Raw genomic sequence first — 23,962 nt, 5'->3', positions numbered from 1 at the left:
GCTCATAGGCCAACACTTGCCTATTGACATCTGCTTTTCATCAAAAGAATCCCTGTCTAGCACCTTCTCATGGGCCTTGTCAGTGCCTCCTAAAGAGACGGGTGTGTGTTCCTAGGCAAACCTGCAGTATATCAGTGACTGTTTCAGCCCAGGGCTGGGAAAAAGAGGGTCAATTCCTCTGCTCCACCCAGCATATCCTATAGACGCATGCACAAGTGCATCCTACAGCAAGTCCTGCCACCCCACCATGCAGTCAGCTCAGTCTGGTTTGGGGTAAGGGAGGACTTTTTCTTCTGACCTTCCTCAAAAAGTCAGAAACTGAGAGGGTGTGGAGTGGGCAGGGAGGTATAAAAGGCTGTGCTGGGGAGAAAGTCAGGTTTACTCGGTGAGCAGTGGTACCAGGCTGAATGCTCTGAAGGTGCATAGCTGTTTCAAAGCACCTTGCTGATATGAAGGTAACCCTCACCTCACAATTTAGAACTCCCGCACTCTCACACAGTGGAAATAAAAACCTCTGTTTCAAAGGGACGGGTGACATCGTTTGCTGAAATCCTGTGAAAGAGGCATTAGAGATTGTTTTTTCCCTTTTAATTTATGTTACTGAATAGGCATGTTTAATTTTGGAAGCAAAGACTCCCAGCCACAGGTGTCAGCTGCTTTGACTGGTTGGGATCTAATCTAGCATTACTTCTGATTACTGTGATCATGGACTTTCTCCAGAGATTCCTTTCATTCAGTTTCATCCTGTTCCTCCTTCCTCTGCTAACCAATTTCCCTCCCTTGTCTCTTTCTTCATCTACAGCTCAAATCAAGACCTAAGCAAAGATATACCATAAGCCTTGTAAGGAATTCTGCACCAGGAATCTGCTGGGCTTTGACATTTCAGTCTTCAATGGCGAGAATCCCAGTTCCTACAGCTCTAGCTATTACTCTGACTTGCCTCTTCGCAGAGGCATGTGGCCAGACCCCAAGGGCTTTCCAGGAGAGCACCATTCCCTTTGAGGTGCTTAGCCAGGAGCAGGCTTACAGTCTTGTCCAGCCAAGCCTGTTCCAGGATGTCAAATTCTCAAACCACTCAGAGAGTGTCCCCAGGAGCACCGAGACTGAGCCACCCCTGCTGCCTGTGTGTGTGAAGCCTGCAGATATCAGACACATCTTCAAGTACATAAACACTATTGTGTCATGTACCATCTTCATAGTAGGGATCATTGGGAACTCTACGCTCCTGAGGATCATTTACAAGAACAAGTGCATGAGGAATGGGCCAAACGTCCTCATTGCTAGCTTGGCCCTTGGGGACCTTCTCTACATCCTCATCGCTCTGCCCATCAACGTGTATAAGGTAGGTTCCATGTGACCATCAGCCTTGCGTTTGCAGAAATGGTATCTGCTCCCACATGCTCCAGTGCCCTGGGTAGAATCTATCCTCTGCTCTTTACTGCAGGCCCTGTTTTCACAAAGGAGAGGGGGAGGGCATGCCTATTCTCAAAAGGAAAAGAGAACAGACAAAAACTACAGAGTACATTTCTGAGAAAACACAAATGTTCTTACCTTCAGCTATGTTGCGCACACACATACACACACAACATTCAGATAACCTCCAGACCTTCTAAATCTAATGTAAAATCCCAGAAAGAGAATCACTTGTAGTCCCATGACATTACAACCCAACGTTTACTGCAGCTGAGCACATATTATTGTTCTTATGCCCTGGAGACACCTCTCGCAGCACTGTTCAGTAAGCTGGCCTCAAGCACCTATGTATTTTATTCTAGCTAAACTTGAAGGCTCATCCAGGAACAAAGAAAAGGGCTGCAGTTATAAAATATGGGCTTCTTTTAGAGACATTGCTCCCCAGACTAGAGAGAAGATGCACAACAAAACACCAGGTCAACCTGAGCTCTGTATGCCGCACAAAGGCAGAGAGGGCTTGGCAGACATAGGCATTAGACCTGAGACACCAGGTAAGAGCAGAAGTTATGCTACAACCGCTGTGTGATGTGCCTGGACCAGTGCAGCTACTTCTTGCCTACCACTTGAGAAAGGTTTTGGTGGACTGGAGTCAGAGAGGAGTCAGACGATTGTATCAGTGCTTGGAAGGGACGCCTTAGAGCTCAGTCAGATTTGTTTGTGGAGGATTGTTTAATCTTCAGCATGGAAAGTGAAACTTGAATCCTAGAGCGTTCCTGGAGCAAACAGACCAGGTGGCAGGGAGAAATTCAGAGTAGGAGGAAGATGTGCATAATCTGACCGTGAGAACAACCAGTTATAATTGTCAAAGACTCTCAGATCACTGTGAATAGATACATTCTTAATGACATTGCACTCAAAACTATAAAGGTATTTTAGTTCCAAAAAGTCTTGTGAGGGAAGTCATTCTGCCAGCTTCTCCAGGTGGCCAGGTCTGAAAGCCAGATGATCCCCTTTGAGACCAGGATATGGATCCATGCGTAGGATTTCAATCATATGTGAATCTTCTCCTGTTATCAGCTGAGTAAACAGAGTAGCTTGTGGCCAGCAGCACTGATCCAAGTGAAGGTTGCCTTCCTCCACCCATGGGGTACAGCCCATCTCCGGTTTTACACAAACAGGCTCCCTTTGTTTTGAATAACATGTGATTTGTTCTACCAGGCAAGGGAGATACAGTCTGGGGAATGTGGCTGTAACGCTAGCTGTTCTCTTTGGGATCACATCTACCCTGCACCCATTTCACAGGGCAGAGGGCTGCGCAGACAGCCAGACAAGCTCAATCAGACCTGAGCTGGGACTGTCAGCAAAGCCCCTCCAATACTTGCCCTCCCAAAACCAAGGCAGGAAGCCTTCCATTTTAACACTTTCTCATGCTTTACGGGAAGTGCACCATCTAGCAGGGGAAAGAACCTGCATTGTGCACCTTACGTTTAACAAAGACTGAATAACAACAGCAAAATAACAGAGACCTGCCTCCATGGGATACAAACACTCCATCACTTCGGGGGATCTGGATGTAGAATCCACCTGCCATTTTATATCATGCATGAAATTGGGGCAACCGGCCTGGTTTTAGCCTAGATTCCCAAAGAAATAAGGCTTATACAATGGGGCTGTGACTACATGTGTCTGTCTGACAGCCCTTCCCTAATCTCTTCAGGGTCAGTTTGCCCATTTCCACCGTATTTCACAAGTCTCAGCGGTAGGAAGGCCCTGTACGTCATAAGAAAGGGGCATCCAGGACCAGATGGAGGCCCTAGGAATGCCGCCACTGAGAAAAGCTGGTAGAGTGTCTTCTGTTAGACATCAAAGAATCTGCCTGCAAGAAAGATGCTGTGAGCGTCCAGCTACTGGGAAAAGGCTTTAGATAGAGTTTGCACCAGAGAATCTGTCCACAAGACACAAATCTGGGGGTGATCAGCTCACAGGGCATTCTGTCTGTTGTGAAGGCAATCTCAGGCATGGCAGCTTGCTCATGTCACCAAGTGTTTCTCATATCTTTCTTCACCAGCCCATCACAGGCTAAATACACAGCTCTGTGTCCTGACCAGGTGAGAACTGGGGATGCACTGAGCTTTGCGTAGAGTTCATGGATCAGACCAAAGGCCCCGTATACGGGGCAGCTCATGCTTCACACAAGCTATTGGCTTAGAGACACTTTGCCATCTCAGAGCTGCAACTAGCACAGCTTGCAGGTGGTACAAGCAAATGGCAAGGCATTTTGTCCACGCTAAGGCCTTGCATTGATGTTTCCTGCCATTTGGTGGGAAAACTGCATCAAATCCCCAAGGACAGGACTCCCTGCTCTGGCCACATCTACACTGATATTTTCCAACTGATGTTTTGGATTTTCCTAGGCCACTTGAGTATCCTCCTCTGCCTTCTGCACCTCACCTTCCAGCCACCTTTTGGAGAAGCTGATACTTCTTACAGAAGCTCAAACTAACTATGAGCAACGTAGTTCTAAGAGTAGCCCAATTGCTGCTGTTGTGGTGTATCTTCCTTATGAGGCAGGAACAGATGAGAGGAGGATTTCCTAGGATTTCAGACCACAGGAAAGGGTTGGATGGGTCGGTCACCTTTACCTCAGGCCCTGAGTTCTTTCCAAAAGAACTTATGATTTGGGGTTGTGTTGCTGCTGAGGCCAAACTAAAGAGCTTGCTTGGGGGTTGTTCTAAGCGAGGACAACTTTAGGATGGGCCCCAGCTACCTCAGGGATACAAGGGCTGTGAGCCCAACATCCGTCAACATCCCTGTGAGTCAATTACTGTGGATTTCTCCTGCCTCCAGGGCATCTTGTCTCCTCCAATACCTCTGCTTGCCCCAGCTGAGCTCAGAGCCACAGATAGCTACTAACCCTTCCTTCAAGGGGAAAACTTGACCAAATCAACAGCCAGAGACGAGAGAATTTGGGAGCAGAAGGAAAGGAGGCTGCTGACATAGGTCATAGAACTAGACTGGAGTGAGAGAAGGCCAAGAATGGCAGATGCTTCCAGGGCATTTAGGACCCAGTCTCAGTGTAAAATGTTTTATCAGTCATAGATCAGTATAGCTTTGGGTGGCACCGAGTTTCTGTTCAGCAACGTCAACATCTCTGTCATGAAGTCTTTCGTAGTTAGAAACAGCCAGGGAATGTAAGAATATAGATGTTACTAAATGAAGAACTATCATACACCATATTATGGCAATGACCACTTCCCTACATGGGCTTCCTATTCCACACCCTATCCAGATCAGGTCTGTGAACCCCTCCTTCTCCCTTTGCACTGTCCTCATTCAAACCACCAGGGGAAATTCATCCTTGGAGTAAAGTTGTTGCATTCCATGTGATGATGGATATAACCAACTATTTCAAATAAAGCAAATTGCCTCCTACCTCAGACCAACTTGATACTTTTCAACTGGTGGAGCCTCTGCTCCCTGACCTTTGGGGTCTGTTCCTGTTTGTTTGTCCAGCAAGTAAGCAACGGGGAGGGCTGGGTGCAATTTGGTCTTTGGCAGAAACAAGACAGGGAACTCATGTTAGTTCATTCTCCACTGGATAAACCCTGATCGCCCTGAAATTTACTTAGAAACAAATGTTGCCTCTTGCCTTGTCTTTATTTGTTCAGGATGTTCTGACAAAGTGGGGATGCTCATATCACTTGATTAAGTCCACCATTGCTTTCCTTTGGACACAGGCAATCAAATATAACTTGTTTCAACTCATGCTGCACAAAAACTTTGAGGGGAATTTGCACAAAGGACCTAAGTGTGGTAGAGAAGCAGAGTGTGGTGAAGGCTTAAGACTACATGGCTTTGAAAGCATTCTGAAAGAAGCTGTCCTTACAGGATTTTGCTTGCACTTGGGACAGAAACTTCCTCCCCTTCTGAAAGTGACCCAAAGCCCAGGCTTTATGATACATATTCATCCAAAATCACACAGAGTTTGGAATCAGGACCTGGTGTCTGGACCATCCTTCCATGTATGTGTCAATTCATCTCACAACTAGTCCTTGGGGAAATTAATGGTTCCCAGTACTATATAAAGTACCGGAGAGCAAGCACCACATACTCCCAGTGGAGGTAACCTCAGAGTGCTTTCAGCTGCTCTTTGTGGGCTTGTCTCAACATGTGGGTAACCACCTGCTATTACAGGAAGCTGGACATGGTTTCCCAAAGCAGTCTGTTAACCCTGTGGTTCTTTCTCAGCTCTTGGCAAAAGACTGGCCCTTTGGTGTGCAGGTGTGCAAGCTGGTCCCGTTCATCCAGAAGGCCTCAGTGGGCATCACAGTTCTCAGTCTTTGTGCTCTCAGCATCGACAGGTAATGAAAAACTTCTATTGCTGCACTGGCAGCCTGACCCATATTTAATCATGGCATGTCCCCTCATTGTCACCAAAGGGTAGAGTGCAGGGCAGCTTGGTTGCACTTCAGGCCAAAATTCAGAAAGGGCACCAGATGCCATCACATAGAGGTGATATCAACCAGGAACTGACTCTTCTCTGTGGGAAAAGAGCTCAAATATTGCCAGAAAATTTGAGGGGAAGAGCACGATGTGTTGGAACGTGCTGGGCGTGCTGGGTTGGTGGGGGGGAATGGCACCTTTTTCAGAAGAGTAGGGTAGATACACACTGGGCAAGGATGGCTACCATCAGGTTCATCCCTTTTTGGGTCTCTTATGAGCCCATTTCTGATCCTTCTCATTCCACTGAAGGATGCTCCTGGGTCTGTTTCTACCTAGAAATGAAGCAGGAAGATGTAAGGGAAAGGGCCTTTGGGAACAACTCTAATTTCCATCTTCTCATTCCCCTTCCCGCGTGTTGCTTTTCTCATTCCTCTCTGCTCCCTCCCTGTTATGTTTCCACGTTTGGCAGGTACCGAGCAGTGGCTTCCTGGAGTCGGATCCAGGGGATAGGAATCCCCATGTGGAAGGCAGTCGAGGTGACACTGATCTGGGCAGTGGCCATTGTGCTTGCAGTCCCTGAAGCTATAGCCTTTGACATGGTGGAGCTCAACTACTGGGATCGAGACCTGTGGGTGTGCATGCTCTCCTCCGAACAGAAATCCAGCTTCATGATGGTGTGTACTCTGCTCCATTGCAGCTGAGCACAAGGGAGAGGGAGACACAGGCAGATGGGGCATCCTCCCTCCTTGTTTACAGAATCTGGTGCTTCTGTAGATGCCATCAGGGTGAACATGGGGAAAGCAGTATCAGAGTACAGGAGGCCCAGCATTGCATTGACATGGGGCAGCCTTGCTGTGAATGTGGGATCAGAGCATGAGGAGCTGGACCTTTAAGCTAGTTGTCCTCGCTATCCACCTCAGAAGGCAGTGCCCCATCTCAGTAAGCTTCAGAACCCACTACTCTGTCACAGCAGATCAAAGAGTGGCTCCAGAACCACTCTGCACGGGTAACAGTTAGCACAAGGCCAGCTAAGGGACAGAATGGGAATTATAAAGGCACCGAAACTTAATGCCTCTGTCTGACAAGACTAGCTCCTTGCAATTGCCTCTTGCACAGGAGTGCTAGACTGAACTGGCAGCTGTGGGAGTGATATGCCAGACTTGCGCTGGAGTATGTAAACCAACCTTTATTTCTTTGGGATAACTATGTGCATTAGCTTTGGGAAAGATGATCCCATATACATTCAAAATACACATTTTTACACTCTCTCATGTCAGAATGGTCTGCTGTTGATCAACATCAGTGTCAGCTGTCAGGTCACCTCATGCCCCAGTTACCCCCTCCCCACACACACATACTCTCCCCCTATGTTTCTAATTCACATCCCTCTCTGTTCTACATGCAGTTCTACCGTGACGTGAAGGACTGGTGGCTTTTTGGCTTCTACTTCTGCCTCCCCTTGGTATGCACCGGCATCTTCTACACCCTCATGTCTTGTGAGATGTTGAGCAAGAGAAATGGAATGAGACTTTCTCTGAATGACCACATGAAACGGGTAAGAAAAGCAGAAGGGCAGAAACCCAGATATTTGCTAAAACAGGAGAGTGCTGAAGAAGGGCAGAACATACACCAGGTCCTGTAAAGGATGCATATGAGCTCCACAGAGGTCAATAACTAATGGCACATCAATGCAGGTGCATGGATTAAATGAGGTACAGGGGCCTTCAGTTCTACAATCTCCCATCTCAGAGATAACCAAAACCACTAACATTATGACCATGGATCAGCTTGATTTTCAATTTCCTACGGTCCTTTATTTCTAGCCTTGCTGTGGCACCACCAAAGTAGACCAAGTGCTGTACGTGCCTTATCACAAACAAGGGGTGCAAGAAAAAGAATAGTTTACTGGCCCCCTCTCACCCTTTGCAGAACGATCCTTTGAGGAAGACCAGCTGGTCATCATGTTAACGTAGTGTGAAGGGTGGATGGGTGAGGCTCCCGTGTCCCAGGGAGTGTAACCCTACCAAAGTCACAGAGAGCAATGACTCTGTGTGTGTGTGTGAAGGAGTCTCTATTCTGGTCTACTTGGGCTACCGTACCCTACCCCTTTCTGCAGCCCAAATATCAGAGCCTTCCTCATGACACAGGAATGGGGACCTACAAGCAGTGTCTTGACTCAAAAAGAGATGTTCAGCCCTCATCAGGTGATAATAATGACTTGAAGGGCCCCTGCTCAGAGTGGAGAGGTGATGCTTTGCTCCATCTGCTCTCCTGTGCTCAGCCAGAGCATCCCTTCTCCCCTGTCCACCTTCTCCTCACAGCGCCGGGAGGTAGCCAAGACGGTGTTCTGCCTAGTGGTGATCTTCGCACTCTGCTGGCTGCCGCTCCACCTCAGCCGCATCCTGAAAAAGACCATCTATGACCAGACAGACCCCAACAGATGTGAACTGCTCAGGTACGGGCACCAACATGAGTGCACCCCTCACTTTGGCAGTATGCCCATGTGGGCACTGGTAGAGACACTGTAGGGTTCATGTCAGACTAATGGGTTGCCTTCCAAAACCCTATCTGTTTCACTGGTTCCTTTTCTAAATGACGTTGCCCTTTTAATAGGCACAGAAAGAGGGTGTGGGGGACCGCAAGAGGAAGGGAAACTCCATTTTGCAAGGTCTCTGTAAAACTATGGATTAAAGAGGTCTCCTGGGCAGAGAAGCATTCACTACAGGGGTAAAGGGATTACGACATTTCTGAGGAGAGTGCACACTTTATGCAACGTGGTAGATATCTATCTTCTCATCTCCTCCTTACCCACCACACCTGAATCCAGTTCAGTCTAGACACTGCTGCTGAGTTTGAGTCTGAGAACATCAGGATCACCCAAGGGAAAGCAGAACTTGCAACCTGAGGATCCTCAGTAAACAACCCTTGCAAGAAAAAGCATTGTGCAATTGCCCAAGTACAGGAGGGACTGTTCTGTGCTTTCCTCTATGGTATCAGTCACTGGCTCTCTGTGGAACTAGGTTCCTGGGCCAGGCAGTTTGCAGGCAGTTTGGAAACCCTCTCTCAGTTCTATGCCTGGTGAGCTTCCAACATGTCCATCCCTTTCTCTTCCCTCCTGCCTCAGTTTCCTCCTTGTGATGGATTACTTTGGGATCAACATGGCCTCCCTCAATTCCTGCATCAATCCTGTGGCTCTCTACTTTGTCAGCCGGAAATTCAAGAACTGCTTCCAGGTAGGAGTGAATCCCCTGGAGTTCCTGGCTATGGCAACTGCCCCCTTATGGCTGGCAAAAGCCAGAGGGCTTGCTCACCAGTGGGGAGTGACTCTGTGAGAGGGGCATGCCCGAAAAACCTGTCCCAGAGCACAAGCTCCCCTGGACCAGGCACAGTGCAACAAGAGGCACGCTTATCGCAACAGACCTACGTGCTCGCTAGATGAGGGGAAAGGTGGAAAAGGGCTTGGCAAACACACCCAGCAAGCAGTGGCAGAGACTGGTTTAGACCTTGGAGCTCCTGGCTGCCAGGCCAGTGCCCCGTCAGGTACATTTCTGGGCCTGCCAGCAGCTTTCAGCATTCCCTTATTTGCTCTTATACTGATTATATTTCTCCTCACAGATTTACCCTTGGTAGATGCCTCTCTTCCCAACTTGAAGCAAACTGGAGCATGCTGCCCTTAGGGAGGCTGTTACTTTTGCCAGTGCAGGACCTATGACAAGCCAATTAGTACTGGAATCCCATTCCTGCCCTTCCTGTCCCCCTCCAACCTCCCAAACTTTTTATTGCAAAAGGATGGGAAGTTGCTGGTTGTTCCTCATTCCATATCCTGCTCCAAGACCAGAGCCAAAGAGGTTCTGATGGAACAGACTGCCGCTGTGTTTCTTCCCACAGAAGCAGTGATGCCCCTAGGCCTCCAAGCCCCTGCTGAGAAACATCAATATTTGAGTTATATGCAAATGGAAAATAGAGTCAGGTTTATTTCCTCTTCTCCTTGTCTTCCTGATAGTGGAAAGAAACAAATTCCAGAGAGTCTGCTGGCTGCGACGAGTGCAAATGTACTCAGAGAGGCTGATGTGGGGTGATGCTCCTTGTTCCAACCTCCTCCTAATTCAACAAACATGGCCCTACGACATAAATCTGGGCTGTCTCGTCCTGGAAGAGGACACCCTCCCATAGAGAGGTTAACAAGCAGTTTCAAAGTTCAACGAATGTCTAGTCTGAATGAGGATCTGACAGCTACTGGAGAGGGCTAGCTTTAACCACTTTGGTCAACCAGGACACTTACAAGCGTGCCTTTTTTATCTGAGCCATTACTTGTAGAAAGAAGGGTTGCCCTGGTCTAGCCCCCAACAAACCCCACTAGAGATTTGTTACCAATTCAGAAGTACATAATCCAGCAGTATGCTGGGATCTGAATCACAGTCAGGGCTCTGTTACACCATGGAATAGCCCTACAAGGAAGAGAAACCTGTAAATTCTGGCATGTCTGTGAAATTACCCCAGAACTCATCCTTCAAAAAGCAAGAAAAAAAAAAAAACAGTCATTTTGCATCAGGAGCATCCCCACACAGCACTAAATTAGAGAGTGGGTCTGCTTTAAAATTCCATCCTGTGATACCCAGAGATAATTTTCAGGAACAGTAGAGCCCAGAGAAAGGAAGAGAGGGAGGAAGGGATGGGATGGGATGGGATGGGAATCGCCTCCCAGCTGCTGTGGTAGAAAGAGGAGTTGACCCCAGCCGAGCTTTACCCATATTTTCTGTCCCTCAAGGGTGAGAAAACACAACTGCAAAAAGTACCCAAGGTTTTCAAGATTTCCCTAGAGGTCTGCGATCTTTGTTTCCAAACCACACCAGCCCTATGGTTACTTTGGTTCTCTATGGCTGAGAACGTGCAGCCTGCGGTTCCCAGCCTGACACTGTGCAGATTGACTTGCCAATATCACTAAGAGAATATTTCTCCCTCTATTATCCTGCAACTCAGGTTTGTAACTTCTCTCTCAACCCTCTTGTCTCTTCACAGTCTTGTCTGTGCTGCTGGTGCCAGAGACCAGCTCTGAGCATCATGCCAACAGATGAGAAGGGCTCTGTTGGGAAGTGGAAGACCAATGGGCAGGAGCTTGGTCTGGACCGGAGCAGCTCCCGCTTGAGTAACAAGTACAGCTCTTCCTAAAGATGAACCGCCCCTGGGCAGAGAGGAGAAGGCATTGTGATAACATGGCAGAACACCTCCATTTCTCTTGCACAGCCATTTCCTGGCTGGGCCTGAATCGTTTTTGCCTTCCTGTTATAACCCGCCTGGAAGGAGCTGCAGCAATTCACTGACCCCAGGACTAGCTCTGAATACATCCTCCGAACTGCACTTGTCCATCCTCTGGTTCAAGTTGCCTCTGAGGGAGGGGGAAGAAGGGGATTCAAATCCGTGTAGGATGTTTCATTTCCTTGCAGGAAAATCAAGTGACTTACAGCCATTTGTCTTAGGTAGAAACATGGAGTGGGGAAGAGATGTGTTTGAAAAGGGAAGGAAGGTTGAGATGTGGTCACTTTGAAATGGATGTGGGACAGGAAGGAGAGCATGAGGAACACGAATGACAAGTTCCAGCTGAGAAAGCCAAAGCAAAGCCAAAGCTACATCTCTTACTCTCTCCCTCTTTGCTCCTGGGACAATTTGTCCCTGGGCAGAGAGCCAGCATAAGACCTAGGCACCATGTAGGTCTTACTGAAACCAATGGCCTGAAACCTCCTGCTGGCTCCAGTCACGATATGAAGGAATGGGAAGCAACTCAACTTCATTGTGTCACCAACCTGCCCTGGGGAGCGCTAACAGAGGGCTGGAGGCTACTTGCCTCTCCACCTTATCCTGGGAAATCTGCCCTGGGCTCTCTTTCTGGAGGTGAAGTTCACCCCATCTGTGTACGGCACAAGAAAATGATTGTGGGTGTGAGACAGCAAGGCTTGGGGGACCAGAGATCCTTGGTAAAGCTAATGGCAGCATCCAGCTAGACCATCTGCTCCAGCTTCCCCCTCCCCAAGGACAGGTTAGCTCCTTTCTAGCCAGGCACCATAGCTGGCCCAAAGTGCTGTCCTTCCATGGAAGAGTTTGTAAGTCCAGTAAAGGGAAGGCAGAGATCACTTGAATCTGGATAAGACTGGGACCAAGCAACCAGCCCTTACCTTTCAAGTCCCCCTCGTAATCAGAAGCAGCTAATTCTTTGCCTGACATAGGATGCAAGTGAGAGGGTCAAGGAGCTGAGCCCTTCCGGAGAAGCATCCAGCCTTGCTCTGCAGTCTTCAACAGCTGGAAATTTCACAGCCTCCTTCAGTCATTGGCTCCAAAGGGGATCACCTGCAAGGCCACAGCTCTGAAAGGAAAAAACAGGTGACCTGGGTTTTTGGTGCTAGTAGTTCGTCTTCCCTCTGCCAGCAAGGCAGGGCTGCAATGGGGCAGTGGGGATGAACTTCAGTGTGTTTTGGCCACAGCACCATGTCACCAAGGTTCAGGCCATTTGTAAAAAGAACAGAGAACAGAGACGCTTGTTCTCAGGGTCAAACTAGGCTGAAAAAAGTGAGGGGGAAGGCCTGATCCCGGCTCAAATTGCTGCTAGAGCTAACCAAAATACGGCAAAGAGCTTTCACAAATTTACTCCTGAAAACAATTAATCCCCAGGTGCTTTTCCCAGCATGACTTTCTAAGAACCATTGTGCTTGCATCTCTTGCTGCAAGGTCAAGAAAACCTCTAGGAGAAAGTTTTAGTAACCAAGTTCTTGATGCTTTTTCTGTTGTTTTTTCTTCTTTCTTTTACCTCTTTTCTCCTTCCTTCCTCTTTCCCTTTTCCCTCGTCACTGGAAAAGGGGAGAAAGGAAAAAGGGAGATGAGAAAAGACCTGCAAATAAAGCAAAACATTTTCGAGTCTTGGGGTTTTTTAGCTTAGAGTTCGCCGAAATGCAAATGTTTTACCAAAAAAAAAAATCTTATTTTGGAAAGACAGACTGGTTTCAATGAAAATAGAAAAACAAGAAAAAACCAGCAAGTTTTTCACAATCTTACACACCTACTAGAATAGATTTGTCTGTATCAATTTAACAGTGCCAGAGCTGGCTGCATTTCACAAATGAAGTCAATAGAGAAAAATGATAAAGCGTGGTATGTTCCAGCACATGTCTTCCTACTAAGAAGACATCTTTTTAAAGATATGCTTTTTAAAAAATGTGAATTCTACATATTTCCACATTTGTCTACATTCACAGGCAAATGGAGTCTGTGACTTGAAATCAGTCACTTCAAGGACATAGTAGTGGGTGAGCCAGTGGCAAATCAAGCCCAATGCCAGGCCTCACTCAAATTCTGCTCCATCCCAAACTGTGGCAAATTCAGCTGCAGATAGCCTAACTTCCTAGCAATCTTCTGGTAGGATGTGGCAGGCCTTCTCCTCCTAGCCAGGGCCAGCACTGCTAGGTTGCAAGCAGCTGCCACAATGGCATTTACTCCATATTAACATCTCTGCCATCGCTCCTTTGTTGGCACTCCCTAAAACTCATGCACTCACCTGAGCAGTGGGTCTAAACTGCTCAGGAGGTGCCAGGACAGCTACTGAGCGCTGGTGGCTGGAAGGGAGGGTGGGAAAAGCCAGATGGGATGCACTGACCTTTCCATCTTTTGCCAGGTACATCACCAGAGGATTTCCAGTAGTTAGAAAACTCTCGACTTGTTGCTTCAAACAAGGGTCTGTTTATTGGGCCACACAATGAGCAGGCCTTTGGAGGTGTCAGATATTGTCAGGTGAACAGCTCCAAGTGACAGGCAGTAATTAGGATGCAATCTATCTAACAGGACTGCTTTGAAAGTCTACCTCATGCTCGCCTGAAAATGCTGGGGGGTTAGGTAACATGTTGAGCCAAAAGCTTTCTCTGTCAGGGTCCTCGTTGCATTGCATAAGCCTGGAATATAGTCCTGGCTGGTGTGGACTCCACAGTGGGTGTCACATAGATGAGGAACCGTGTGCAAACAGGGGACTTGGTAGCTCATTTGGGTCAATGCTCTTGTAGCCTGGATGACCTGGAGAAGGCTGACAGTTCTAGTGAACAGAGGATACTATGGGTCAGATGTGGAGATGGAAACGGGGAGAACTGTCAGGTTAAACTGGTAAGTTTGGGTCACAACAGGCAACTCAGGACCAATAGATTAAAAGAGCAGGGCCAGCTTCAGCCCCAAATTAGCACTTGAGAAAGTTGAGGATGAGCATGCATGCCCACTTGAAACACGACTTCCTCCATCTTGTCCGCCTCTGCTCTTCTGGCACATGAACTGTTCCTCTGCTAGCCCAGGTGCCAGTTTTCAGGTAATTTGTTCCAAGCCAATCCTGCAATGCCAGTCACAGGACCGCACTTAATTAAAAAGAAATAATGCTAAACAAGAGCTGGAGTTGGCAGAAGAAAGGATCCCTTGGGCAAAGAGCCAGGAGAAGCAGTTTTCTTTAGAAACGAGATCATTCCAGATCCAGGAGGGATATGGACACCAGCCCATTGTGCCAAGACATGAGGGAGGGAGATACTCTTCTCTTGAGGTGAGATATACTTGGACTGGGGACACAGGAGCCTGCTAAAATGATCTCTGTGCCTCCAACAGGCAGGAGAGAGCATCAAGCTCTGCACATCTTCCTGGTAAGGAAGCCATGAGTGACAAACTAGTGAAATGGCAAAGTGAGAAAGAAGCTTTGTTTAAAGATGTAAACTTGGCCCCCAGTGCAGCTGCCCTTCTTTTTGCAAAATAAGGCCAGTCCCAGCTGATAAGAAGCAACCTTTATCATGCTGAAACAAGAGCGAAGCATGCAAAGGCCCTTTTCTATCCAGAACAGCTACAGCTAGGTCAGCTTGGCTTCCTCCAGCTCTACCCAAACTAGCAATAAGCGCAGTCATGCAGTTTAGTGCCTGCCAGCAGCTCGGGAGAGGTTGTTCCGTTTTTTATCTGCACAGCATACGGGGACTAGCAGATTTAAATACACAGCCCCTATTCATTTCAGTGAAGATTGAAACACCTTGAAAATTTTCCATGGTTGTCTTTGGTAATGCCATAAGGAGCAGCATCCCAAACTTAAGAACCACAGTCCTCTAACGACAGACAGAACCGACAGAACCTGCTAATATTCACAAGACAAATACCAATTACAGTCACACAGGGGAATCCTTTTACCTTACATAACCTTCTGTGTCCCTCTGAGAGCAGATTTAGTCATTCCTGCATTAGCAGCCACACTCAGATCAACATTTTAGCCTTAAATGGCTAAGCACGTTTCAGATCTGCACATTATTAATATTGCAACAAACAGACTGCCAAAAATTCATCTTTGCTCTGGACACTGATATCACTTGCTACACATTTGCTAAACAGTGACTTCAGTCTCCTCTGGTATAGCTTTTCCCTTGCATTTCCCTCTCAAATGTCTCCCTTCAAACTCAACACAAAGTTTGACCAAGCGTGAGAGGGGAAGGAGAGAAGATAGCTGAGATACCAACTGGAAACAGTATCCTTTTAAAACTCCTATATTGTTTTGACATCCAAATGTGATTTTCCTAGAGTTAGGAGGTCTCCCTTAGGCTGCAAACAAGACCAAGACCAACAAGTTGCAGCTCAGAAAGTAATGAGCATCAGAAGAGGAAGAATGCATGTGCAGTCTGGTTTTAGCTGCTCAGGGAAGTGCAAATGCAAATACAGCTCCCTGCTGCCAGCTCCTTCTGCCCCTCACAGAGGAGAGTTGTAAAGTTAAGAGCCTGTTCAACCTTCCCTTGCTCCTCCGGGGCAGAGGGAAGTCCAAAAACAGAGCAAGCCTTGCAGCCCAGCTCAGGGAACACGTAGCTGGCACCTGGCACACAGCATTCCCCTGGTGCTAGAGGAAGTGGCCACTGGGTCAACGGCCAACTGGGTTTCATGACCTTTCAAAAGAGTTTTTTACTCTCTATGATGCCTCAGCTGAGGCAGTCATGGGACTGAGCCTTTGTTCAAGATTCAGGTTCTAGTTTATTCCACTCCTTCTCCCTCTTCCCCCACACCAGGAAAATTGCTTTCCTGCATTATCATGTCTGATCATGCACGCAGAAGACAGTGCTGTGTCTGCAGGCCTGTGCTCACACTTGCCATTTATCAACCAGGCAAAGCCTCTCTTTCCCTTTCCCCACATGCTCCTGCTTGTTCCCAAGCCCTACGCAAAAGTTGATTTAGCCCAGGCAGAGGCTTCCACATCAAGAAATCAGGTCAGACAGGATTAGCCAAAAGCAAAGCCACCGCACCATAGCCACCCAAGGCAGCAGACCACTGTATATATAGATAAGATGAATCTACTGCAGCAGAGATGGAAAGGAGCCTTACTATGAAATGTAGCATTCAGCTGGTTTCTCAACCTTATGTCTGATAACACAAACACACTGTCAGCCTGTCAGAGAGACCAGCTCTGTCAATTTATATTTGAAAGAATGATTTTATAGAGAAATTCTGACATTTTATGTTCTCTCTCCTATTCCTCTGTATGTTAATAAAACATGTTGGTGCTTGAAAGGAAAGGAAAGTCTCTGGGTGTTCCTTATTAAGCAGTAGGGGGTCTGCAGAGTCTGCTAAATACTTAATTGAGAGTCAGCAGGTTCCTTTGGTAACTGCGGACCTCCACTGAAAAGAGAGAGAGGTGTCTCCTGGAGCAGATCAAACTGGAAAGGTTCACACTCCCATGGCTGGTGCAGAGCAGATACTCCTGCAATTTCATGCCACATTACACTTAATAAAAGGCTTTTACTCGGCGAGTTGCCAGCAAATCCAAGTAAGACCAGGGTTTCAATGTTGTACTCTTTGGACCTGCTCACCGGGAGTGCTCTGGGCTTGCATATGTCTGCATTTTTTGAGGTTAAAAAAGGGCAGTGGCTTTTTACTCACCTCACCCCCAAACGAGCAGAGTATCATTTTATAGTGACCTGTTTAAATATGAACACCGGCCATACCTGTTCAAGTCAACTGTATCGGGGCCAGCAACAAAAAGATTTAAATCAAAAGAGGGTGCTGCCTCTCTAAAAGCCTGATGTTACTGAACTGAATTCTGTGCACTAGACTGCCACACCATATACGGGTCTGAAAATGCTGGGCAGGAAATGGCAACAACATTTGGGGAGGGCGAGACATAAGATAGAACAGTGAAAGATGAGGAACTGCCTCCTGCCTATCTCTTTCTGTACCTGTGTTGAGCTGAACACAGTCACACCTCTGCAGGATCACACTTCAAATTTTATTATTAGAGGAAATACAAGTTTGCTTCAAAGCGGTCATAAAAAAAACAACAAAAAACTCTTGACATGGGGAATTCAACACGCACACACTACACACATTATCCATGGGGGACTGCCATCTCCAGATGCTACTGCATCTCTTCCTCCCTCTGGGCCCTGTATTCCCTCATGCTCCTCTGCAAACAAGAGCAAAGGATAAATGTTAACAGTGTATGTTAAAAAGGCTTCCGAGCTCTTCAGGCAATAGTCTCACCTCAAAGGTGTTGAGCACGTGCTGGCAAACACCCATCAGGTCGTTCAGCCCTTTTCGGAATGGCTCAATGGCAGGAAGGGCCCCTTCAGGAAATAAGATGCATTAGTGAAATGGGCAGTGGCTGCAGAAGGGGTTGGCAGCCCTCTTCCCCGATACATAGTGGCAGTGCAAAGGGGCAGCCCCACGACAGTGAGGGGCCCTCATGCCAGCACCGAGATATTTGCCCATGCACTTCTCCCCTCCCAGATCACCATCAGCAGCCTCAGAACTGAGCACAGCGTGATGGTCCAGCCTATGGCCCAGGGACAGCAGAAACTTTTCCCACAGTTAGTTCACATGGGGAAAGGGCTCCTTTGGCAAGGCCAACAGTCAAAGTACTGACTATTTTTAAAAGTCAGTGAACACAATCTAGCTACTTGCTTCTAGGAACTGGTCTCTTATATACCTGATGCTCAAGGAAACAGCCTCATGGCACATGGGCATCTCTCTAGGCAGCAGAGAAAGCTGCTGATTCCACACAGCCAGAGTGGAAGGCACTGGATGAGGAAGGGGACTACACTGGAGGGGTTGGTGTGCTGAGAGGAATGAGGATCTGCAAGAGACTCAGAGGTGTCCATGGAATCTATTATCAGGGGACAAAGTCCTCTTTGAGAGGCAAGTTTGTGGAAGAGCACGGACTGATGAGGCTTTTCGAAAGAGCCTCAGGTCACAGCCTGATGGCCAAAGCTACAGGATGACTTGAAGGGAGAAGCAGAAACAAACTCTCTCATGAGGTGTGGGTTTGCGATAGCAGCTAAGTAAGTCAGCACACCTTGGCTTTGCTTTCCAAATCCCAAGCTTATTTAGGGGGACATGGAGCGCCCATCACCTCTGACTGTGAGTGGCAGACCTACTCCACCCCTGCACTACAGTTCAGTGCCTGGGACCAAGCAAAGCCATGCGTTCCTCAATCCTCAGCGGGCAGAACACTACTCAACTTTACGGCCAGGTAACACAAAAACTGTAGCATAACGGCTCAGTAGAGGAGGAGAAGAGTGCTTTCCTTCCTTTTTTACAACCCATGGTTGAGCCCGGACATGAGCGGGGGGGAATCTCACAAAAGTACCCCAGACAAAAAGGCAATGCATGTGCCCATACCCCTAGTCTGGATCCGGAAGTTAATCTTGCTTTCAGAGGGGTGAGTGATGCAGTAACCACAGAACTCCACATCCGGGCTGCAGGAGAGGAGAGAGAGAAAGACAGCAGTGAAGCCCAGGCAAGTTCACAGCAAATCTCAGGGAAGTCAGAGGCACAAGCAACGCCAACAGCTAGCAAACCCGCTGGGTCTCAAGATGTTTCTAAAGCAAAGGGGTCTTATGGGAGGGGTACACAGAAGGGAAACTACCTATGCAGTCTTATTCACATTCCTCATCCCTCTCTAAGCTGTGGCTGGAGCTTTGCAGGGGAAGGACAGAGCTGGCACTCTTCTAGGTACTACCCGGACACTGCACAGCAGCAGGCCTGAAAAGGTAAAACCAGGGATCCTGGCTGCTTGGAAACTTCCCCGTACAACAATTTGTTGTACTTCTGCAGGGCAAAAGCGGTTGAAGGGACTAGGGCGCTGCAAGGATTTACTGAGATGGTTTGCAGGCTGCATGGCATCTGCCTCTACCAAGAGGTGGCTCCACTTGGGAGAACATCTGTGTTTTTAGCAGAGAGAACAGCCCCTTGCAAAGAGTTTGCTGCTTTTCTCATCATGATGATTTATCCGAGGAATTCACATGACATTTGCAATATAGCTGTCATTTGAGATGATGGATTCAACTCCCTGCTCTAATTCTTCTGAGGGTTACAAGGAACTCTTCACAAACCCTCAGTGCTGCCCAATTCAATAAAACTGCACGACCAGTGTGACCCTATTTGTATATTTTGATGAAGTCAACCAAATAATTCCCAGTATCAGCAATGTGTCTCCAAGCGGGCATGAAAGATTACCAATTTGCTTAATACTAGCTACTCCCACCCTCACTTCTGAAGGGACACGTCCCAGGAAGAGAGAGAGGTACTCTCTGACCACATGCACTTGCATGGATTTGGGCATCATTTTACCAACGGCCAAAGACTTTCAGAAGACTTTTGCACATCACATGTTAAATTTCCTCCATAATTAACTGCTAGAGAGTAATGAGGGCTGGCTGCTCCCTAAGGGACAAGGAGCCACACTTGGTAACACAGCTGGCAGGGCAGGGGCCTCACCAGTCAGGGCCCCCCCATCCCACCACCCCACAGCAAGTGAGTGGGGCAAGCCTGGAGATGGCAGCTGGGGGCAGCCTGGAGCCCAGGGCATCAGGCAAGTTCACGGGGTTGAGATAGGTCTGAGGTCAAGCTGGGAAGTCAGTCCACAGACCAGGATCAGGCCCTGTGAGGACCTTTGACATCGCATGCCTAATGTAAAGAACCTAAAAGATGTGAATTGAGGTAGTTTCTGAGCATATGCCTTGCTCTAGCAAAAATTAAGAGGCGGGTCAGTAAGGAGAAGGCCAGGGTAAGAGAGAGAGGGACGCTCAGCGATGCGGGACACCACAGGGACTTCACTTACTTCTTCATGACCATGTATCGGAGGGAGTTGCCAAGTGTGTGATCCTCATCATGCAACACAAATGTGACACAGTTTCCATCTGTCCCATCTGCCTGGACCTGCCGCAAATTGGGGAAGAAGAGATGCTGTAAGGTACTTTCAGAGGTAATGAAGGTCAAGCCTACAGTGAAGAATAAATTACTGTGTCCAACTAATTGAGCTGCATCAGTTACGTGAGCAGGGGCTGAGAAAATGATAGTCAGTGCTGTTTCCTGAAACAGGGCTCTCTATGCAGGGCCTGCTTCTAGGGAACTCTGTGTGTGAGCCCAGGTCATACATGGCTAACTACCTGCAGACAAGTAATGTACTTTCGATGCACGGAGTCTTAAAAGTACAATTTAACAAAAAACAAGTACCTACAATCAGAGAGTGTCAGAAGTCTCTTAAGGATCCAGCTGGGTGATGCCCCCACAAGGACAGTCTCTCAGGGAAGAATCAGGAATGCTCTTAAACTGTACCTAGAGCCCTGTAAGCTCTAAAAGCTATCCCAACACAGAAATACCACCACACAAGGCAAGGCAAACTTCCTAAAAAAATGTAAGAGGGAGAGAACATCCAAAAAGAACCTACTTATGACGGCACTTCATTAGAAATGTGTTTGGGGTCATTCAGAGCGGCAGAGGCTGGTCCCAGGGCCAAGAGAAACCCCAGCTCAGCTGATATGAGGGAGGACTTTGCAGGTCTTTCTGGGCCATCTCCACAGCTCACATCTCAGATGCTGCAGTGTGAGCAGCAGAGGGAAGAGCAGTTCCACAGCAGAGGGAAAGGTGCAAAATTACAGAGTCGAGGCAAACACTTCCCTCGATATCAAAGTGCCTTTGCATCCTTCTTCTTCAAGGCAGAGGAGAAGAGCCCAAATAAAGTCTGTAGCCGGCCTGCCTTCAGGATCCATGATGCAAAGTGGGTGGGACCAACTGTTCAGGTTGATGTGTTGCCAGGTCTCATCATTAGCAGGTGGCTAGACATGAATGAGAGGGACAATCAAAAAAACTCAAGGGGCGGGGGGAGGGGGGGGCACTGCTTGTCAGCAGAGAAATCTCATCTCAGCTTGAAAACAAAGGAAACTTTGCCACAAGTTGCTATGTGCAAGTCCTAATTCATACGCTTAGGATGTGCCTGGGGAGCCTTTGAGACTTCAGGCACCTACCAGCAAGCCTCAAGGGTGCTGAACCGCACACAAAATGAACCCAGCAATGCCTGCAGCCAGAAGTCAACCTCTGATCCTCCTGCTGCTTTTGGCTCAAGTGCTTGCAAACAGCACTGCCAGCTAGCACTTCCTAAGCAGGCTCGTTTGGGATCCCCTCCAAAACCAATAAGTCACTTAATTAATTGTTCTGCTGTCAGAGGGCTGAAGATCCTCTGACCTTTCCGCAGGCTCAGCACAGCCACCGTGGAGCCTGACATGGCCCGACAGCCCCCAACCATTTCCTCTCTCAGCAGCATCGAGAGGTTTCAAGGTTAAGTGTGGAGCCAGGCCCAGACGAGTGCTGAACTCTTTACATCCTGCCCGCAGCCAAATCCTCAACCGCTCCAGGAGTTTTATAACCCCTCACATTTCCTGCTGTGTAGCAACACTGCACAGCAGTCCCATTCCTCCTTCTGCAGGTACAACCCCCACAAGGAATTGACTCAGCATTTCAGAAGGGGGGATGCAGACTGATTTCCGAGGAGGAGAGTTCACCCAGGCCTGCAGCACAACTCAAGGGCAGGCTCCCGAAGCACCAGATCTCACAGAAGGGTAGATGTGATGCAGCAATGTTACGATGACAACGAAGACGCTGGACTGATATGGTCTCTGTCATCTCCCAGCATCTTGCAATCCATTCCCACGATCAAAGCACTAAGTCTTACTGACAGGGAAAATAAGGTAGTAGCAAAAACACTTTCCCTTGGTGCGGAAAGACAGCGTATAAGTGACTTGCCAAAGGCCATTTGGGCAGTCAGTGGCATGGATGAGACACCTTGCAAGCTCTTCCAGTTGCTAGACTCAACACCTCCCTCCTTCTTCCCAGAACCAGCTGCTGGCCTTAGTCTACCCTCCTGTAAGGCTTTTCCAAGAATACATTTATTAAGATTAATATCACCAATCGTACTTAAAAGCTTGTTTTCTTCCAAAGGCTAAAGGCTCATACAAGAACAGACTAACTCAGGAGTCACCTGCCTGCCAGGACAGGTCACATGGTCCACAGTTTGCTTCCTGCACCCCATCCCAGGATTAGAAGTGTGCCTGGGCACGTGCCAAAATCACAAGTGTCCCTCACCCCCCCAAGACAGGTACATTTCTGTTCACTGGGACAGTGACACGCTTGCAGTTTGGGCATAGGATGGGTGAGAAGCCCGAGCACGCAACTGTCGCATACTCCTTAGCTCAGACACAACCCTGGCCCTGCCCGGAACTGCTCCGGTGTCTTCATACAGTCCTCTCCAGCACCTCCACTTCTAATGACAACAGGCACGATCTGCAGTAATGAACTCAGCACTGCATAAATACAGCTGTACTGCATATGGACCCAAACAAGGCAGCTGTACTTGCATTATCCTGCCTTTGGGCTAAAAAGTCCTGTGGAGCGAGCAATCCACACAGCACTTCTACCTGCCCACTGTAGTCAGAGCACGGAGGAGAAAAGGACAGTAGCGCCATCCTACAGATGGGAAACTGAGGCACTGGGTGATTCAACAGTTTGCTCAGAGTCAGTCTCAGTGACAAAGTCTGATGCTGCAGTTAGATTTCCTGAATCCTGCATCAAGGCTTCACCTATTAGACTCTTCCCCTGGACAAAAAGGGGAACAAACACAACAAACAGATGTACAGGCAAGAGCCAAGAGATGCTTTTCCAGGCTGAGATCAAACGTTTACAGTTGAGTTACAGTGTTGTATAAAAAAGATAGGATGAAAAACAGGATGACTGGGACTTTAACATACAGCACTAGAAGTTGCACTGACTTCAGACTCATTCGCAGAGTTGAAGAAAAACATCTGCACGGGAAGGTGAGAAACAGGACAGGACATATCTCTGGTACAATTGCTGCATTAACTTATGAGTCTGCAGCAAGTGCTTAAGAGAAGCAACATGTGGCAGAGATGCAGAAGTCGATCCACCATGCAAGACGCTACCATGAGTTTAGCTTTCTCTGCCTGCTTACTGCAATCTGCGCACCCACTGCATTGATCGGGTAGACAAAAGCCAGAGCACGGCTGTTTCAGGCAGCTGAAAGAAATACTCTGTGTTGAACAAGTTCGCTTCACAAGAGATTTGATTTCTCTCTCCTCTTTCCTGTGAAGAGTCCTCTGACACAATTCTGGATCTCAGCCAGAATGTAAGCTTCCTTTCTTATCAAGCTATTGGCCCACCTAGTCATGTTATGATGATAGCATAGATGCTATCTGATGCTTCAGAGGAAAACAGCCACCTTCCCTCTGAGAACACGCCTCCTGAAGGATGGAGTCCTTTCTGGTCCCGGCACCAATCAAGCCTGCAGCTGGAGGCAGAAAGCTGAGATTTTTCAGGGAGTTCTTACACATCTCACCCAGGAGGTGTTTATGTACCAAACTACCCATCACATGAAAACTCCTTCTCCTACGAACCAACCTGGAAGAAAGCCCTGACTCCTGTGGGATAGAGAATTTTGCTCTTCTGGAGTCTTTTGTCTTTGGTTACATGCTGACTTGCCAATAATATTACCAAGTTGTTCTTGTATTATGGTACAGGAAGAAGGAAGAACTGACGAGATCACAAAGCAGCTTTTGGGATCTGAAACGCAGGACTGATCAAATTAAAATGTTTCACGGACCGCAGAGATGGAAAAGCCCAAGGTTATCCAAGGTATACCCTCCCAGCAAGGTCAGGATACAGCCCTGGAGGCCTGGCCACCCACGCCTCAGACAACCTCCTCAGCCACAGTCTCTCATCCTCAGAAAGTTCTCCTGCTTAGGGAGGCTGTGATTTATGACGATGAATTATTTAGCATTGAATT

The 23,962-nt window shown here is 47.9% G+C and overlaps 2 protein-coding genes across 3 annotated transcripts in view; one reads left to right on the top strand and one right to left on the bottom strand.

Annotated features, from left to right (window-relative positions):
• Positions 1 to 808: 808 nt before the first annotated feature.
• Positions 809 to 11,154, top strand: LOC104154049 (endothelin receptor type B). Its single transcript, XM_009690250.2, has 7 exons — positions 809 to 1,342; positions 5,662 to 5,774; positions 6,326 to 6,530; positions 7,262 to 7,411; positions 8,178 to 8,311; positions 8,981 to 9,089; positions 10,876 to 11,154. Exons 1-7 carry the CDS (start codon positions 893 to 895, stop codon positions 11,023 to 11,025), a joined length of 1,311 nt encoding a protein of 436 aa, XP_009688545.2. The 5' UTR covers positions 809 to 892; the 3' UTR covers positions 11,026 to 11,154.
• Positions 11,155 to 17,095: 5,941 nt separating this feature from the next.
• Positions 17,096 to 23,962, bottom strand: part of LOC104154053 (DNA-directed RNA polymerases I and III subunit RPAC2) — an 8,298-nt gene continuing 1,431 nt past the window's right edge. For both annotated transcript variants that reach the window (XM_068957146.1, XM_068957145.1), the window contains 4 exons: positions 19,949 to 20,046; positions 18,508 to 18,584; positions 17,371 to 17,453; positions 17,096 to 17,293 (listed from right to left, as the gene is read on the bottom strand). In XM_068957146.1, the coding sequence (XP_068813247.1) occupies positions 17,246 to 17,293; positions 17,371 to 17,453; positions 18,508 to 18,584; positions 19,949 to 20,046 (306 nt within the window). In that variant the 3' untranslated portion in view covers positions 17,096 to 17,245. The remainder of the gene's footprint in view (positions 17,294 to 17,370; positions 17,454 to 18,507; positions 18,585 to 19,948; positions 20,047 to 23,962) is intronic.

This window comes from Struthio camelus, chromosome 11, assembly GCF_040807025.1.
Source record: "Struthio camelus isolate bStrCam1 chromosome 11, bStrCam1.hap1, whole genome shotgun sequence".
Classification (NCBI taxonomy): domain Eukaryota; kingdom Metazoa; phylum Chordata; class Aves; order Struthioniformes; family Struthionidae; genus Struthio; species Struthio camelus.
The sequence above is the reverse complement of the archived record's forward strand: the minus strand, read 5'-3'. Positions and strand labels throughout refer to the sequence as shown.

Coding starts and splice junctions, on each gene's coding strand:
- LOC104154049 (XM_009690250.2), top strand. CDS start 893: ATGGCGAGAATCCCAGTTCCTACAGCTCTAGCTATTACTCTGACTTGC. Junction 6,531..7,261: donor AGAAATCCAGCTTCATGATG/GTGTGTACTCTG, acceptor TTCTACATGCAG/TTCTACCGTGACGTGAAGGA. Junction 8,312..8,980: donor AACAGATGTGAACTGCTCAG/GTACGGGCACCA, acceptor CTCCTGCCTCAG/TTTCCTCCTTGTGATGGATT.